Here is a 16,148-nt window from a genome sequence, read left to right on the forward strand (position 1 = left end):
GCTGCATTATATTGCACTTCTTCTAAGCTTAGGTAAGACACTTGAATGCTGATGTTAATATGGTAGTTTCCCAGTCCTGTAACAAGTAACTGGTCCTTCCCTGAAAGAGGAAGGTGCGTAGTCAGAAGTCAGCTGCTTATGCAGTCAGCTACTTGTATAAGTGGCTAGACTATACCTTTGAAATCAAACAAAAACCCCACTGTCAACAGTCACTTTTAATACACTTCCCCTATTGTAGAAGATATTTTCCACTTACGTGTGTGAGAAATTAGTACTAAATTCCAGTTTCTCTGATTACTGGAGCACCCTACCCTGAAGTTTCTTACAAAGCGCTGTAGCTACAGCTTTGAGGCCAAAGCAGCTCCATGGTTATAGATTTAGCATACGCTAAGTCAGGTGCTCAGAATGATATAATTTGATTACAGATATGTCACTTGTCACCTTCCTGGCCATATAACCCCTCTGCCATTCAGCTGTATAATGCAAATGTAGTAACTTCACTTGAATGAGCGTGGAAGACTGACTGACAGTAAATGCACACACCTTTGGAATAAGGGTAAAACTTTTCCACTGAAAGGAACTAGTGGACTCTGCAGCAGTTACCAGTAAGAAAGACAAGTAAAATTTTATATGCTACTAAAAGAAATTAATTTGCTGTATTAGCCACTACTTTTTTTTTTTTTTTTACTAATGATGGGGTCTTACATATAAATCTCAAAATTTGTAGATAATGAAACTACTTTCTAACAAGTATGCATAGGGAGGCAAATTTTTAATAATTAAGGCACTAAACACCCCAGCTGTTAAATTAATATCCACTTGGCATGTGGAATAAGAGACCAACTCTTACCAAGTATCACACTTAAGTAACGTTTATTTTATCAGAGTAGATGGTCCAAGTTAAAAGTACTCATGCAGTCAAGGGGCCTGGTGGCTGAAAAGAACTTTTCCCCAGTTTGTGCTATGTATAAGCACTTCCACTGAAGTGAAAGTAAGGCAGAACCAAGATTTAGCAAGGTACAGGCACTTTGTTCCCAGTTCAAGCAGGGAAAAAAAAAAGCCTACATCAGGTCCTGGTTCCCCTCCCACCCCAAAAAAGCTTCATGTTTATTAAACAAAATGTTGTAAAAAATAGAAAAAACCCAAGATACAGAAAGTCAGTGCTCCCTAACCATACACTACTATTTTACGTTATCATATGTAAGACCAGAAGTGGAAGAAACCATAAATCAAAGCTTATTCTTAACAAGTGTTCAGTTACCTTGGATATTTAGAGATATGTGTAGTATACCAAGTGTTTGACAGTGGTATAGTAACAGTCTGACTTGGTATTGCCAATGGTATCTAATAGTACACTGCGTACACAGTACTACACAGTGTAGTTAAACAATTGCTTGAAGGAAGGAAGATAGGAAAGATATTTTAGATTCCACATTATCTGGCTACATAAAACAGTGATTTACAAAAAACTCATATACCAAACAATATTCTAAATAAATAGTTCATCTTCATGACTATATACAGAGTCCCCATTGCATTAGTTATCCAAGAACGGCATGTCTGTGTCCATGGGTGCTGGGGCAAGTTCACATAAATAGAACAGCGTGGCTTCACTTGCTTCTGCCTCGGTCAGCGGCTCCAGCCGCACCAGCTTGCTCTGAGTTGGTTCAGGATCCAGGCTGCTCTCCAGGAGCTCGTCCACTTCCAGCGGTTTGTCCACAGAGGAAGGAGTTTCGGTGGTGGAGCTCCCACTCTCAGCATTGGAACCTGGGTTCCCATCAAGGAATGCAAGCAGTGGAAATGCAGTATACTGTATGAGTTGCTTATCTAAGGGAAAAAATTCCCAAAACGTTATCAGTTCACATGCCATCCTACATGTAGAAAGAAGAAAAAAAAACAGCACCCCATATAACTTATTTTAAGAATGATTAATAATGAAAAGTTCTATGTGCTTGTTTTAAATGATTAAAGAGTTACTACATCCACTACATCCCTACATAAAGTTATTTATCCAGATTCTCCTGCAAAACATCAGATTCTCTATGGCTGGTACAGTGCCAAAAACCTAAAAAGCAAATATAATAAATATATTTGTTTTGGTTATTTGCTTATCAGCATCATACAAACTTAGACAAGCAAATAATTGAGGCACTTTTTAGAACAATGCTTGCTTAACTCAAACCATTTCAACAAAACACTTATTACAACTAACCTGACTTGGGCTTAAAAACTTGTGTTTCCTGTGAAGCAGCTGGACCAGCATTATTCTTAGTAGTTTCTATTCCCTTTGTCTCCATCTGGAAAATAAAGTAAAATCTTAAATACATATCCTCAAAGCTTCTTTCAACGCAACGACAACGATACTAGAACTTAGCTGACCAACCATTTAAAAAAATATTTGTGAAGGGATGCACTGGTATCAGTTACTCACACTAACGGATCATGGCAGAGAAAATGTGAAATGGAAACACAGATTTATTCAAGCAAGAACAAAAACTAATGCTCATAAACAAACAGGACAAACTCAAAGAGCTAGTATGTTGCTCTACTGCTTATTCTAATGTTTCCTTTCCCACCAGACAGCACAGATGAAAACATTTTGACAAAGTATGTTTATAAGTACTAAAACTTGGGTACAGAAGATACAATAATCTCTACAAAAGAGGCTGGTAACAAGTACAAGTTTTAGTTTCACAGTTTCAAATGACATTATATGTTGCTAATTAGAGTGTTTTTCCCCTTCCTATTTAAAGCTTAACAGGATGAATTCAACTGCAGCCTTCCTATACTCATGGAAGTCTTGAAAGCAAGAGCATGAAAAAAGTGCTATTGTACCAGGAAAAAAACAGGAAAGGATGAAAAAAATTTGAATCTCTCACTACTGTGTACATTGAGCAATGATGGGTTTGAGACTTACTTTGGTATTAGTGATATGATCTGTGGGATTCATCTGCACGGAGCTTGTAAAAAGCTGAATAAGACAAAACACATCAAGCTTTAAGTATCTCGATGCTCCTATTAAGAATACAAGAACGTCACATCTGCATGTGTGAGAATAATCCCTGCACTGTGTTTTCACCCTCAGTTAGGATTAGAGTTTATTTACAGGTAGTCGCCACTTCTGCAAAGAAAATCTTTGGAGCGTACTTCGGAATCGCACGAACTTCACTGTCAAAGGAAACAACTGTAAGCGTGTCTAACTCGGAATAACGTGGTTCGCTGCAGTCTGAGAACCACCAATTCATTCTTACTTTGCTTCATGGAGAATTGTGTGTACAATAAGGAGGAACATACCCTGAACAAGTTTTCAAGTGACACTGAACTGGAAGCAATCAACGATACATAGGAAGCAGAGCTGTTAAGAGGGATCTTAGCAAGCTGGAAAAGAGGGCCAACAAGTACTCCATCAAGTTCAACAGACAAATGTATCTAGGACACAACCACCTCATGCACCAGCCTAGGTTAGTGACCAAATGGACAGGGAACAGCTCCTCAGAGATGGACCTGGGAGTCCCACTAGACAACACCCCACATAAACCAGCAGTATGACCATGCTACAGAGTGAACGGTTTTAGGCTTCCCAGTATGAGAATTTTCAAACTACAGAGTCCAAAGGGCCACAGATGGTTAGCGGGCATGATACATACAATGGGCTGAGAAAACATGGTTTATCTTGTCTGTAGAGGGCAGACAAGGGCGCTAACTGCACCCTTCCACTACTGATAAAGAGGTGTTACAGAGAAGACATACTCCACAGAGGTGGATAGAGGACAAGATGCAAGAGTGACATGCTGCAGCAGGGAGAATTTGGACTGACATAAGGAAGTTCTTCACAGAGAGCAAAGCACTGAAGCAGGCACTCAGGGAGGCTATGGAATCTCCCTTTGGAGACTGCAGAATTTGAGTTGACAAGGCCTGTGCAACATGATCTAACTTTCAAGTCGGCCCTTGAGCGAGGAGGTTGGACTAGATGGCCTGCACGGGTCCCTTCTAACCTAGATCACTCTGCTAGACATGAACCCGAAGAGAAATTGAAAACGTACACATACTTCCAAGAAATTACCTGAAACATCAGAAAACCTTCTAAAATAAATGCCAAGAACCTTTTTAACCAGAGTTCATTGAGATGACGACAGATTCTGTGCTGGGCCATTTCAAAGCAAAAATATTAATCTAATTGATGTCTGAGTTTATGTAGCAACAAATAAAAATGTTATTTCACTAAAAGCCATTATTTGGTCAAAAATTTACATCACTGTCACCACCACAGCATGCACTTGGGCAGTGGTGTAGTACAGTTATACCAGTGCCACAGAAACATATTCACAAATATTTATAACTGTCCTTTTTGAAAAGAAGAGCAAAATATAATCTTGAGCGTTTTAAACAGTAACAGTCTATACAAATATTTTCTTGAGTATATTACCAAAATACTAGAAATACTGAAATAAACAGAGAAAATTACATCAACCAGTAGGTCTGGATCTATGCTGAACTGTCGTCCTGATAACATGGCCTGGAAGTCCTCTAAACTGCAGTCGATACTGTCAAGATAATCCAGAAGTTCAACTCTAGAAGACAAAACCAGTATTATATTACTGTATCCACTAATAGAAGAAAGAAAAAAATCACAAGTTTTACACAGATGTGCTACGTAATCTAAAAATCTTCACCAGCACTATTTTGACTTTTTCATTAACTTAACTTCTGGAAAAGACTGAAAACTTTCAACCTTACTCTTTAGAGACGAAGCCAAGTAAAGTAGACAGGTGCTCCAAAAGAGAAATCACATCAACGTTAGACTATGAATATCATCAGCAGAGACAGAACTCCTGCATCTCACTAGTCCTAATGGAGTCCAATCTGCCTGCAAGAATCCTGCATATAAATCCTGACAGCATCATCAGTTTAAACAGCGTTATTTAAAACATTACACTGTCAGATTATGTACTCCAATTCACTCTCTTCATGATGAAAATCAGAGGTGGTCCCATGGTAAAATACTTAAAATCGAAGGATCTATCAGCATAAAGGTAACATACATTTATATCCTTAAGAGAAGCTACTGTTCTGTCCTTTGAATTTCCATCAGTTCTAATACTTAAAAACATCAGGCTACTCACTTTCCAAGAAGGTTTATATTCTGTGAAATTACTCCGCTCTCATTGAGAATGGAATCCATCATTGAGACTGGATCTTCTGCAGTTAAAGTTGACTGGCTGTTCAGCTGTACAGCACTTGACATGAGCGGACTTGCACTGTCACTGACAGGGCTGAGGGGATCGTTAGCTGGGACAGCGACTGATTCTGTGCTTTTATCCCCTTGAATTACAGGGGCGTATTCTTCCTCATTATCATCTTCCACAATTACTATATCAGGAGAATGACTGCAGCTGTAAAACAAGACAAATGAATTGAAGTGTTCCATACACAAATTGGTACATTATTCCATACACCTAGTTACTTTTTTAACGCAGCTCAGTTAGTAGACACTGTTGTGCTAGACCACACTAGGAACTATTAGGAGCACAGAGGAACACCAATGTTTTTGCGTTAGAACAAGGAAAAGCTTTCATATAAACGTGAAGTAGCTATGAAATAGGCCAAAGCATATGAGACTGCCAAACAAGACAGACTGTGTGTACTTTGCATCTTTTTAGTGGAATAAAATCCAACTCTGGATTAGCCGTAACATGAAGGCTCTCAGTTAACTGTGTTACAGTTAATTAAGCTTGCTTTGTACACCAGGAAGGCAACCAAAAGAACCATGAAAAAGCAGTTTCAAATAACTTGCTTTCCGCTGTACACTGGTAGTTTTCTTAACACTTAAGTAGTTGTGCTGTCTTACCTTCATTAAACTTTTCTATCAGAGAATGCATTTCCAGACATCAGTTCAACAAACATAACAGTATTAGTTCAAGCATAAACTACTAACCTCTAAATTTTGTTCCTTGGGGCATAATACAGGCCCTATCAATATCATGCAAATGAGGAACTACTTCTATAGTGCTAAGTACAGAAAGAAGAAATGTAGTCCCAAACTACTCGGGACTAGAAAAAAAACACTAAAATTCCCCAAATTGACTAGCATAGTAATGTTCAAAGACCACACCAACACTTGATAAACAGCACATGGAAGTTAATCTCCACAAAAAACCTTTAAAAACAAGGGATGCCATCCCTGTCTGTATTCATAACTAAAAGTAAGAAGACATCAATTATTCTGTCTTTTGACAAGTAGTATACTTAACAAGAGTCCAATAATACAGGTTACTTCACACTAGTTTCTATCTTCAACATATTAAAACTCTGACAGCCAGTTAACTATTGGGAATCCAGAGGAAACCTAGCATGAATTCACAGATGATGTTCCTATACATGGAGGAGTCTTCTTACCACTTTATTAAAACAGTATCTAAGACATCTGAATTATAGCACAATATACAGCAGTGACACCTAACTACCTATTCAGAATTCTAGAGACTTCTTACTTGGAAGAATCTGAAGTGGTATCTTCATGTGCTTCTGGTGTAACAGGAGGATTTTCATCAACCATGGTACTGTCCTCATCGGCCACATCCTCAGTAACATCATAAATAATGATGTCATCTGAAATTTGGTCCCTTTGTTTTAACCCCTCAGTTCTGTTGAGAGGTACCTGAGAATTATTTTTAAAAGAGTCAGGGTACAAAAGGACAATCGGCTTCAGCATTCTGACACTTATCACTGCATCTTAAAATGTTGTAATTCTGAAACAGTAGAAGAATTTTCCAACACCTTGGAGATTACAAGGGGTTTGCATGGATCTAAGCTTAACAGAAAAAAAAAACATGAATAAATAAATGAACAAGATGGAGAAGAGCAGCTACAGAAAAAAAATGTTTGGCAAGTAATACAGGCATAGAAATAAAAATATACTAGCAAAAGCAACAAAAAGGATACAAAGACAGGACTACACGAGAAGTAAAAATGCTAAAAAAGTGACTACTAGTCTTGACCTGCCATTTAAGTAGTACTTGCTAGAACACTCATTCTGATGATTTCTCCACCCACAATTATTTGTACAGGAGAAAGTAACTTTCAGAGCTGTGACACATTCAAGCAGCACAAAAACTTGACATGACTTTGCTGGGTTGGGTGCTGCCTTGCAGAACAACAAGGTGGATTCTTTTCTCTGAATGGGGGCCTCAGCTCCAGGAGCCAACACCAGAACATACACATGCTTAATGGCACTATTATTACAAGCAAACTGCTTTCAGTAGGATCACATGTAGCTGTATTTAATACACAGGTAAGTGGCTTACACATGATCATACTGACAAGTGAATGGTAATTATCAACACACTTGGCTTCTGAAGGATACACATGGCATACTGCTTCTAGAAGCTGAAAGCTCTCGGTACACAGTTATGTTTCTACCCTCAATACGACACATTACTTGATCTGCCTGCTTCCCTGGACTCCTTCCTTCATCATAACAAATGGCACACATAAAAGAAAACTTACATGATGGTTACTGTCAGCCGGTTCTTTCACAATTTGCTGAAATACATTTGACTTTGTAGGTCCATTAGTGTTCAGGAGAAGAGGCCTAAATCACAGTAAAGGAAGAAAGCCATCTCAGAACTAATTCTTCCATTTTATTCAACAAAACATGTCAGTATACTTACTGGATAGCAAGTTTTCAAGGCCATATTTACCTCTTGCGCTTTAGGCTCACTAGTTGGTTATTCTGCACCAAGGTAACAATAAATTGCACAATCTATGAGGAAAAGAATACTATCATTAGTCAATTTACCCTGTAACTGCTTCTCTCTGAGCACCAACATACCTCACAGCATAAGACTTTGTTAACCAAATCTATACCAAAATAGCACATCACTTATTGTGTGTGCAGTGATTTTTATATAGAACTGTTCAGAAGAATTAAAAATCAAGGCAGATCAGAAAACATGGCTGGTAATATCTAAAAAGAAGAGTTACTCAGTTGTTTGAGAAAGGCTTTTTTTTTCCACATAGCAAGTAATAATTTTTTTACATGTCACTCAGTATATATTAAGAAATCCAGTAACTCAAGACTATCAGAAGAATTCTAATTCTAATGAAAGAAGGCATGTAAGGGTGTTGACTGTATATATAACCTGTATCTATAAATACTGGACCTGATGAAAGGCTTTTTTGACAGATTAAAAAAAAGACACATACAGTTGACATCAGCTGCCTTTCCCTTTGAAATCTCAGCCTATTTTCACCTATGTTTTAAATTTAAGGACTAAATGAAATTCTCTGGCTTGAACTAACTGAAAAAAAGATCAGTAAAAGTCTCTGCTACAAGGCTGCTTATAGTATTACTATTTCTGACACATAAACAAAATAAGAATCTGTAAACTCTTTGCATTTACATTGGTTTTGGTAGATCATAAATCTGACTGTTAAGCTAACATATTAGCAGTGGGTTCCATTCAACAACCTATTCTTCTGATAACGTTAGAAACACACAGTTAGTATTAAGTGGAATTAATCTCCAATACTGAACTTTGTAATTCGTGTAGTAAGATACCATTTTTTCCAGAGATCTGTCAGTACTGTCTATTAGTTACCTGATTCCTGAAGAAATCAAAAACCAATGGACCATTTTAAGGCTATCTTAATGAATGATTTACAACGTTCCTGAAATTCTTTCTTTGAAAATGTTTACAAGAGTTTTGGCCTTAACTTTTGCTTATGGGGTGAAATATACTGAATGTTTCTTTCACACAGGTTTGCTCACCATGCACCACCCAGTTGTTTTTTTATTAAAAAGTTATTTCCCATGCTATGATAAAAGAGTGAGGGCAAAGAAAAGTAACTTGACAGAGTATTCTTAGCTTAGAAGCACTCATACTGATCTTTGAACAACGTCTTACCTTCCTAATAACTTGCTGTTGTTGCAAATGCTTTGCTCTCAGTTCTGCAACTTCTCTCCAAAGAGATTCATTCTCTCTGTTTGAAAAGGATAATTTAAAAAACAAAACAAGGTTTAAAATATTCACAGGAATAATTATTGTTAAAGATTAGTTAGTTTCATTAAAGCTCTTTGAAATGTGTTTTTAGGTTTCAGGGAAAAAAAATCACAAAGTCAACAACCCTCATAAATAACTAACCACAAAATGGAGAACCAAACACAACAAATAGCTTGAAGAGAACTTCCAGCCTCCTTAAAACATATTTTTTTCCCCAAATAGAGAAATACTTATTACACACACGTTCAGCATTTCAAAATGAAGTATTTTGTTTCCTTTCACATAAAGTTACCTTCTCTTCATTCTAGTAAATAAATCAATGAAAATCAAACAAACATACAACTGGTTTCTGGCAGCAGCAAAGGACTAAGACAGCCAAGGAATATCCCTTGGGAACAGCCCTTTCACCAGTAAATATTGCATTTCTTCGTCTATATCAAGCCTGTATGCCCCTCCTCACACACCTTTTGCTAGATGCAAGACATCTATCAGAAACTACATCCACCTTGAAAGCACCTTTACAGAACAAGCTCAAGCCTTACAAGCAGCTGTAGGTTGTAACAGCTGCCTTTATTAGCTTCAGTAAAGGGACATATATTAGATGCTGAAAAACAGGAGCACAGCAGAGCTGGCAGCTTTCAGGGAACACCGCCATTTCACAAACCTTAGTTGTTGCAGTTCTCACAAGAGTCTAGAACAGAGATAGTATAAAAAGTGCTGTAAAGTGACCCTTGCTATCATATCCACGAACCTTCTTGCTTCCAACAGCATAAAGCATATTAATCAGTAGATAATGAATACCAAAAGCTTCAGTGGATAAGACAACATACTACCCTCCTCTGTTTCGTAGTTCAGTTTTCAAAACAGATGAATGCCAAAATGGGAAGAAAATCTCTCCATTGGTGTTTCGTGTTTTTAGGAAACCTTAAGCTTAATTTTCATAAACAGCTGCTGATAGGCAGTATGATGAAGCTTAGCAGCAGTCTGAGGATTAATGTCTAACACACAATTTAAAGGCACAGTTCCATCACAAATTTAGTAACTGCAGTCAGGGATTTTGAACTTTCTCAACCTTTCCACCAGCTTTATAAACATGTTTTGTAGGACCAGGTCTTCTGACTTAGCTCCAGTTTCTACTTAAATCATTTTAAACTCGTGGAACAAGACGGGTATCAAACACCGACCATTCTATCTTCTTATCTCTACAAACTGTCAGGTCGTTAGCAACCAGATGTCATTTCAGCCAAAGTCAGCCCTATTCTGAGCAGGGCTTTGAACCTTATGGCCTCCTGATATGCCTTCCAACCCGAATTCATCTATGATTCAAAAGGATGAATGTGAGCGTTTTTAATTTAGACTGGCCAGTTTCTAATAAAGACCCTTCCTGGCCAAAATGTTTGCCTTTGAATACTCTATCACTAGTAATTAGAACTGAAAACACCAACTGAATGACACCATGTAATTCTCAAAACTTGAACATACTGCTTACCTCTGCTGCAGAGACAAGCAGTTGTTTATTTTGTCAATTCGGAGTCCTGAGACAGAGTTACCATGGAGGTGCTCCGACTTACAGTGCAAGAGCTTATCCCTTATTATCCCATTTGCATCTACATATTCATACATTTGTGACACACCTCTCATATTGTTGAGAATAAATTATAGTAACTACACAAGCAATACTATTCTAAAAATACTCTATTTATATTTGGATTTTAGATTCTGTATCTCTGTGGCTGAGGTAACTAATGAATTTTCAAATTAGATTTCTAACCAGACTTTTATAACCATCAATTGTCCTGCAATTTCAGCAGTGAGGGAATGAAGACAGAGGAAACTAAAAAAACAATGAGCAAAAACATTAATTATAGTATGAAAGTATTATAAGCAATTTGCACAAACCAAACTCTGCCTCAGACTAAACACAATAACCATTTCAAACTTGAAGTCACACATACTCAGCATACTCTACGCTAAGAACTTACTTGAATCTTCAGCCTCAGCACCATTATGGAACTAAAATTAATCGTGTTTAATTGCCTACTACTAGACAGTTCTTCAAACATCAGCTTTGCCTATTACTTTTAGTCATATCAAAATGTTCCATTTAAAATGCAATTTTTTTACTGGAATTTCTCTTCCCAAAGCAATAGTTACAGTTGGACACTCAGAAATCAAGAGACCCTTAAAATTGTGTCTCACACTTAAGTCAGATTTGTTCTCCAGTATCTATTGTCAGAATTACTCAATTTCAGAGCTGAGTTGCTGATGGGGCATTTACCTTTTCAGAGCAGACAATCGAGATTCAATAGTCTCTTGTTTAATTTGCACCTTTTGAGCACTACTTATTATTTTGGAGAGATCTTCCTGGCGTATCTTGTTTTCTTCAGGTCTTGAAGAAGAAACCTTTAAAAGATGAGAATCCAGAAGCAACACTTTCCTTTACTCGTTATTTGTTATTTTGTAGATCAAGTATATTTTGTCTAGTGTTGATACTATGAGTTAATAATAAAACAAGCATCAAATACTAAAATACAGAAAATCCTTACAACAGTCACCATATTAGTTTTAGTTATTACAAACATCTGTATTCATTCAGATTTTCCAGGCATTGTACCCAGTGCTCTGTATCGTAACTGCTTCAAACTAACCCACGTTAAAAAGCATCTTCCACCACAGTTTAACTTGTTGTATTTGTTTCATAACAATTTTCTCATTCGCCCTCTTCAGAGTAACAACAGAGCAAATTTCAGAAACGTACGTGTTTATACGTTTGCTCCTTCTTCTCCTTGGTGGAAACTTTACTACTTGCAGTAGCTGCGCTCTAAAACAAGCTACATAAACAAACAGACTGTTGTATTACTGATGGTACAGTCAAAGCATGTGCTGCACTCCTAATATACGTTTGCTAAGTGTTCTATTTACACACCTCATTTTTGCTGCCTGTTAAGCTCACTATGACAGGAAAATACTCAGATAAAGGAGACTAGTCAAATAGTCAAACCCCCCAAAATACCTTTAAATACATCTTATATATATACACATATATATGAATGAGAGCAGCACGGTTTATTTGCTTCCCCAGACTCCAAGCTCATTTGCACTCACTATCTTGCAATTAAACATGACATGTAATTTGCTATTCATTTATACTTACTGGTACAGCTTTTTTACATACTGATTTTTCACTAACCTTCCTTTTAATGTGTTCCAACAAGTCCTCCCGACCCTGCTTAAAATATGGGTGCTGAAACTCTACCGGACCATCTCGCTCCAGTTTGACAATCCCAGAATCAACATGGACAACTTTACGGAAACCATCTTTAATAAAAAAAAAAAAAAAAAAGAGAAGAAAAAAAAACATCTCTCAACACCCACGTTAAGGAAAACCGCTGTGACTATCCTTTTATCAGGTTTGAGAATGAGACAGCAACCTAGTAGCAGAGAACACAGCAGAACTGCTCAAAGGAAATAATCTATAACTGAACACATGCAGGATCATGAACTATGCCAGAAACCAAAAAACCCCAAGAACTTACACATGTTTAACTGTCTGACAAAGCTTGCCATGTTGTTGTGCTTGAAGTATTTGGGAAGAATCTCTTTTGCAAATCTCTGTTCATCCAACACCAAGAAACTCTGGCCATTCTAAAACGAGAGAGACATTAAGCTTCTTAAAGACTATTGTAGAAAACACTCTGGGCTTTTAGAATTAATCACCACATAGGAATGCTTCCTTTGTGCACGCAGTATGTAACTGATCTGCTTGCCTACAGTTTTCCACAACAAAAGTGTACAAACCCTTCAGTTGCAAAGCAACAGAGAATTCCTGATTTACATTGCTATCCATATCTAAAGGGAAACATTTCTATTGTTACTCTTCACTTCCTGGAGAGAAATGATTTAACGACCAGTTTACCAACAAGTATCAGTGTCACTACAGCAGAATACTATCGATGTTGTATGTAGCTTCACAATCTTGGAATACAGCAAAGAGACTGCAAGGTAAAAAAAAAAAAAAGCCACCACAACACAACAAAACACAGCTTAAGTCCCTTCTGCTTCTCAGCATAATAGCATGACTAGTTTGGTAAGACCTGTAGAGAAGATGAAGCTGTCAAAAGCTGAGGGTGTCCACTGGATTTCAGAGTTACCAAACAGCACTTAAGACAATACCTCCCTCCTCCTGCGATGCCAACTGTGAGGGAGGACTGATCTTTTCCCCACTGAACTGGTCCTCAAATTTCATCCACGGGCTGAGACTAAAATAGAAAGAAGGCTCTGCTCTTTGTTCTTCAATGATCTTGCTCCAGTAACTAAAGGACAAGTAATTGGCAGGATCCAAATCAGCTGCTTCAAAATGGTACAGGTTTCTCTGTGGTCTACCCACGGTACTCTCACTTGGCACCTATGGAGAAGCCTACCATCTTTGACAATCGTCATCGCTGACACTCCATCTTCTCCGAGGCCCTTTGGTTCAAGAGGCCCCACTTGTTTCTTACCCCCCAACGCCATCAGCTCTATGTTCCCCAGGCAGCTTGAAAAACCAGCACGAGACCATGTGAAGATCTTTACCTAAGACCTTGTTTCTGACAAGCAAGCGAGGATCATCAGAAGCAGGGTTTACAAACGGAATGCCATTAGATGAGTTACAAGCACAAATCTGAGAACAGTAGGAAGATGAAAGCTTCCCAGTAATGTATACCTATCTCCCGCTGAGGATCAGTCAGCGTAAGGAAAATGGGAAGCAAAACAGCAGGAACAGATGACTTTAGCTAATGCATTAACATAACTCACTAGCTGAAGGTACTCAACCGGTGCTACAGTGACCTGTAACGCCAACAGACAGTTTTCATGCAGCACCTGACTTCACGGTTACTTTAAAAATTTTCAGACCTACAGCAGAACAATTCAGGAGATAGTTCTTCTCGTCCTTGTTGCCTTGACAATCATTTACACTGATGTTGTAAACAGACGTCAGGTTAAGGCCTGACTTTAACTCAGCGAAGCCTTACTACATAGCTGAATACAGTTTTCAGGTCTTACTGTTACTGACAGCAGCATACAGCAATTGTCCAAGTATTTCACCTGTTATTCCCTGTATATGTTTCAATGTCACCGCAACCTCCACTAAGATAGGCATGTGGAGAGACAAAATGTGGTTGTTCTGCTTCAGTTTCTATCCACCCAGGGTAGAGACACAGGAAAAAGTGAAATGTTACAGTTACAGCACTTTGCCTCCACTATTACACCTGACATTGTGTATTTTTAAAACAGACAAACACTCACATACCAAAGGCTGCCAATACCTTCCTCCATCCAAGAACCACTAAATGCTGCTAACATGAACCACAATTAGTAGATCTTCCTTCCAAAAACTGCCTTGCAGAATCTCTAACAATTTGGCCTTAATTCTTAATTAACGAAATAACACAAAGAAACCTAGCAATAGCCTTGGTGTGTTTACTTTACTACAAGCAATACATTTGGAGAGCGTCCATAAGGTGGCAAAAATGGCACGTAAGGCAGGCATCACTCCCTGCAGCGCTCAGCATCTCTCTCCCAAAGGAAACAAGCAGACGGAAAGCTGCTGTGGTCTAGGCAGAATCCACAAGTCTCCTTCTCCAAAAGGTTCAGGTTGAAGCTACCGGTAACCTGCTATCAGCGCAGTGCTTAAGGGAACCTTTGATGGCTGCCTGAATATTTAAACTAAACTGAGCTGAAAGCTGCCATCTCAACACCACTCGAAGATGCCAACGCGGTTTGAGAACAGCCCTTTTAAACACGCTGTTGGGAAAACGTTTAAGATAGAGAAAAGCATGACGTTATTGTAGAACAATCCGCGCGGCGCTACGGGAGGGCTCCCGCTGCCTGCGCCCAGACCCGCGCAGGATCGCTCCCCGTGCCTCCCGCATTACCTCGCCGGGCTGCAAGGAGGCGGGCACGTCCTGCTTTACGGTATTTTCAGACACTCGCGGATTTCGCCGCCTGGCAATGGCTCCGCGCTGCTCGCTACGGCAGCCTGGCACTTCACCACAAAGGATCCGAGAGGAAGGCCACCCGCAGCCCATTTCCCTTTTTTTTTTTTATATACATTTATTTCTGAGGGACGAAGCCCAGCCAGACGCGACCGATGGGATCACGGCACACATCCCCCCCCCCCCCCCCCCCCGCATACCCCCGGAGGGGACCCTCCGCACCCACCGCGGTGCCCCCGGGGCCGGCGGCGAACAAAGGCGGCGGTGTGCGGGGGGGGTGGCGGCGGCGGTGGGGAGGGCTCCAGCACCGCCATCCCCACGTGGCCGCCGCCTGCGGCCCGGCCTCGCGCCCCCCCCCGCCCCGCCTTCCCTTCCAGCCGTTAAACGGCTCCGAGCCCCCCCCCCCAGCGCGGGTGCCCCCCCTGAGGCGGGCGGGCCCAGCGGGCGGCGCCGCACCTGGCTCCAGGTGATGAGCTGGTTGCTGGGCGCCTCGCCCACCAGCGCCCACAGCTTGCTGAGGAAGGCCGGCACGCCCGCGCCGGCCGACGGCGGTGGCTGCTGCTGCTGGGCGGGCTGCTGCGGGTGCTGCTGCTTCATCGTGCTCGGGAGCCGCGGCGCTGCGGCGCGGTGCGGCCGGGGGAGGGGCAGGAGGGGGAGGAGGAGGAGGAGAAGCGGCGCGGTGCGGCTCCGGTGCCGGCTCCGCCCCTCCCGGCCGCCGGCCGCGCATGCGCGCGCCTGCGCGCCGCTTTTACATAACGGGCCCACGTGCGCCGCCCTCACGTGCCACAACAGCACCGCCCGCACGTGCAAGTGACAAGGGGCGGGGGCCAATGGCGGCGCGCGCCTGCTCGCCGGGGGGCGGGGCCACGTGCGCTGAGGGGCCCGAGGTCCCGCGGCCGGTGGAGCCGTGCCCGGGGCCTTCAAGATGGCCCTGGGCACTGCTGCCCGGGCACCCCGCGGTTGAAGCCGGCGAAGCGGCGGTCCCTGCCCTCCCGGCGGCAGGGGAGGTGCGACCGCCTCGCCCCAGCCTTTGGCTGCCATTTTGGCACAGTACCTCCAAACGTAGGCAGTTTAACTGCAGCTGCCTGTTTCCTCTACCTAGTGCTTGCAAGGATAAATAAATCAAAAAGCTGATTTTTCAGAGTTTCCAGTCACAGTAACTCACATAGAA

General features: G+C 40.8%; 1 protein-coding gene across 2 annotated transcripts; it reads right to left on the reverse strand.

Annotated features, from left to right (window-relative positions):
- Nucleotides 1–856: 856 nt before the first annotated feature.
- HSF2 (heat shock transcription factor 2) lies at nucleotides 857–15,714 on the reverse strand. 2 transcript variants are annotated; one of them, XM_080588366.1, is made up of 13 exons: nucleotides 15,434–15,714; nucleotides 12,539–12,647; nucleotides 12,193–12,320; nucleotides 11,281–11,405; nucleotides 8,907–8,982; nucleotides 7,701–7,762; nucleotides 7,507–7,591; nucleotides 6,492–6,658; nucleotides 5,124–5,393; nucleotides 4,466–4,571; nucleotides 2,918–2,971; nucleotides 2,213–2,297; nucleotides 857–1,827 (listed from the first exon to the last, which is right to left on the reverse strand). In XM_080588366.1, exons 1-13 carry the CDS (start codon nucleotides 15,572–15,574, stop codon nucleotides 1,538–1,540), a joined length of 1,698 nt encoding a protein of 565 aa, XP_080444492.1. In that variant the 5' UTR covers nucleotides 15,575–15,714; the 3' UTR covers nucleotides 857–1,537. The 2 variants fall into 2 exon arrangements, with proteins under 2 accessions (XP_080444492.1, XP_080444493.1); XM_080588367.1 differs by lacking the exon at nucleotides 2,918–2,971.
- Between the last annotated feature and the right edge of the window lie 434 nt (nucleotides 15,715–16,148).

Source organism: Anser brachyrhynchus (genome assembly GCF_964034855.1).
Source record: "Anser brachyrhynchus genome assembly, chromosome: 3".
NCBI classification, from domain to species: Eukaryota; Metazoa; Chordata; class Aves; order Anseriformes; family Anatidae; genus Anser; species Anser brachyrhynchus.

Bases quoted from the DNA above. Each gene is read 5' to 3' on its own strand.
- HSF2 (XM_080588366.1), bottom strand. From the start codon at position 15,574: ATGAAGCAGCAGCACCCGCAGCAGCCCGCCCAGCAGCAGCAGCCACCG. The intron at 12,648-15,433 runs GTGCGGCGCCGC...CTCTCGTTTTAG, and splicing joins AGCTCATCACCTGGAGCCAG to AATGGCCAGAGTTTCTTGGT. The intron at 11,406-12,192 runs GTTAGTGAAAAA...CATCTTTTAAAG, and splicing joins TGGAACACATTAAAAGGAAG to GTTTCTTCTTCAAGACCTGA.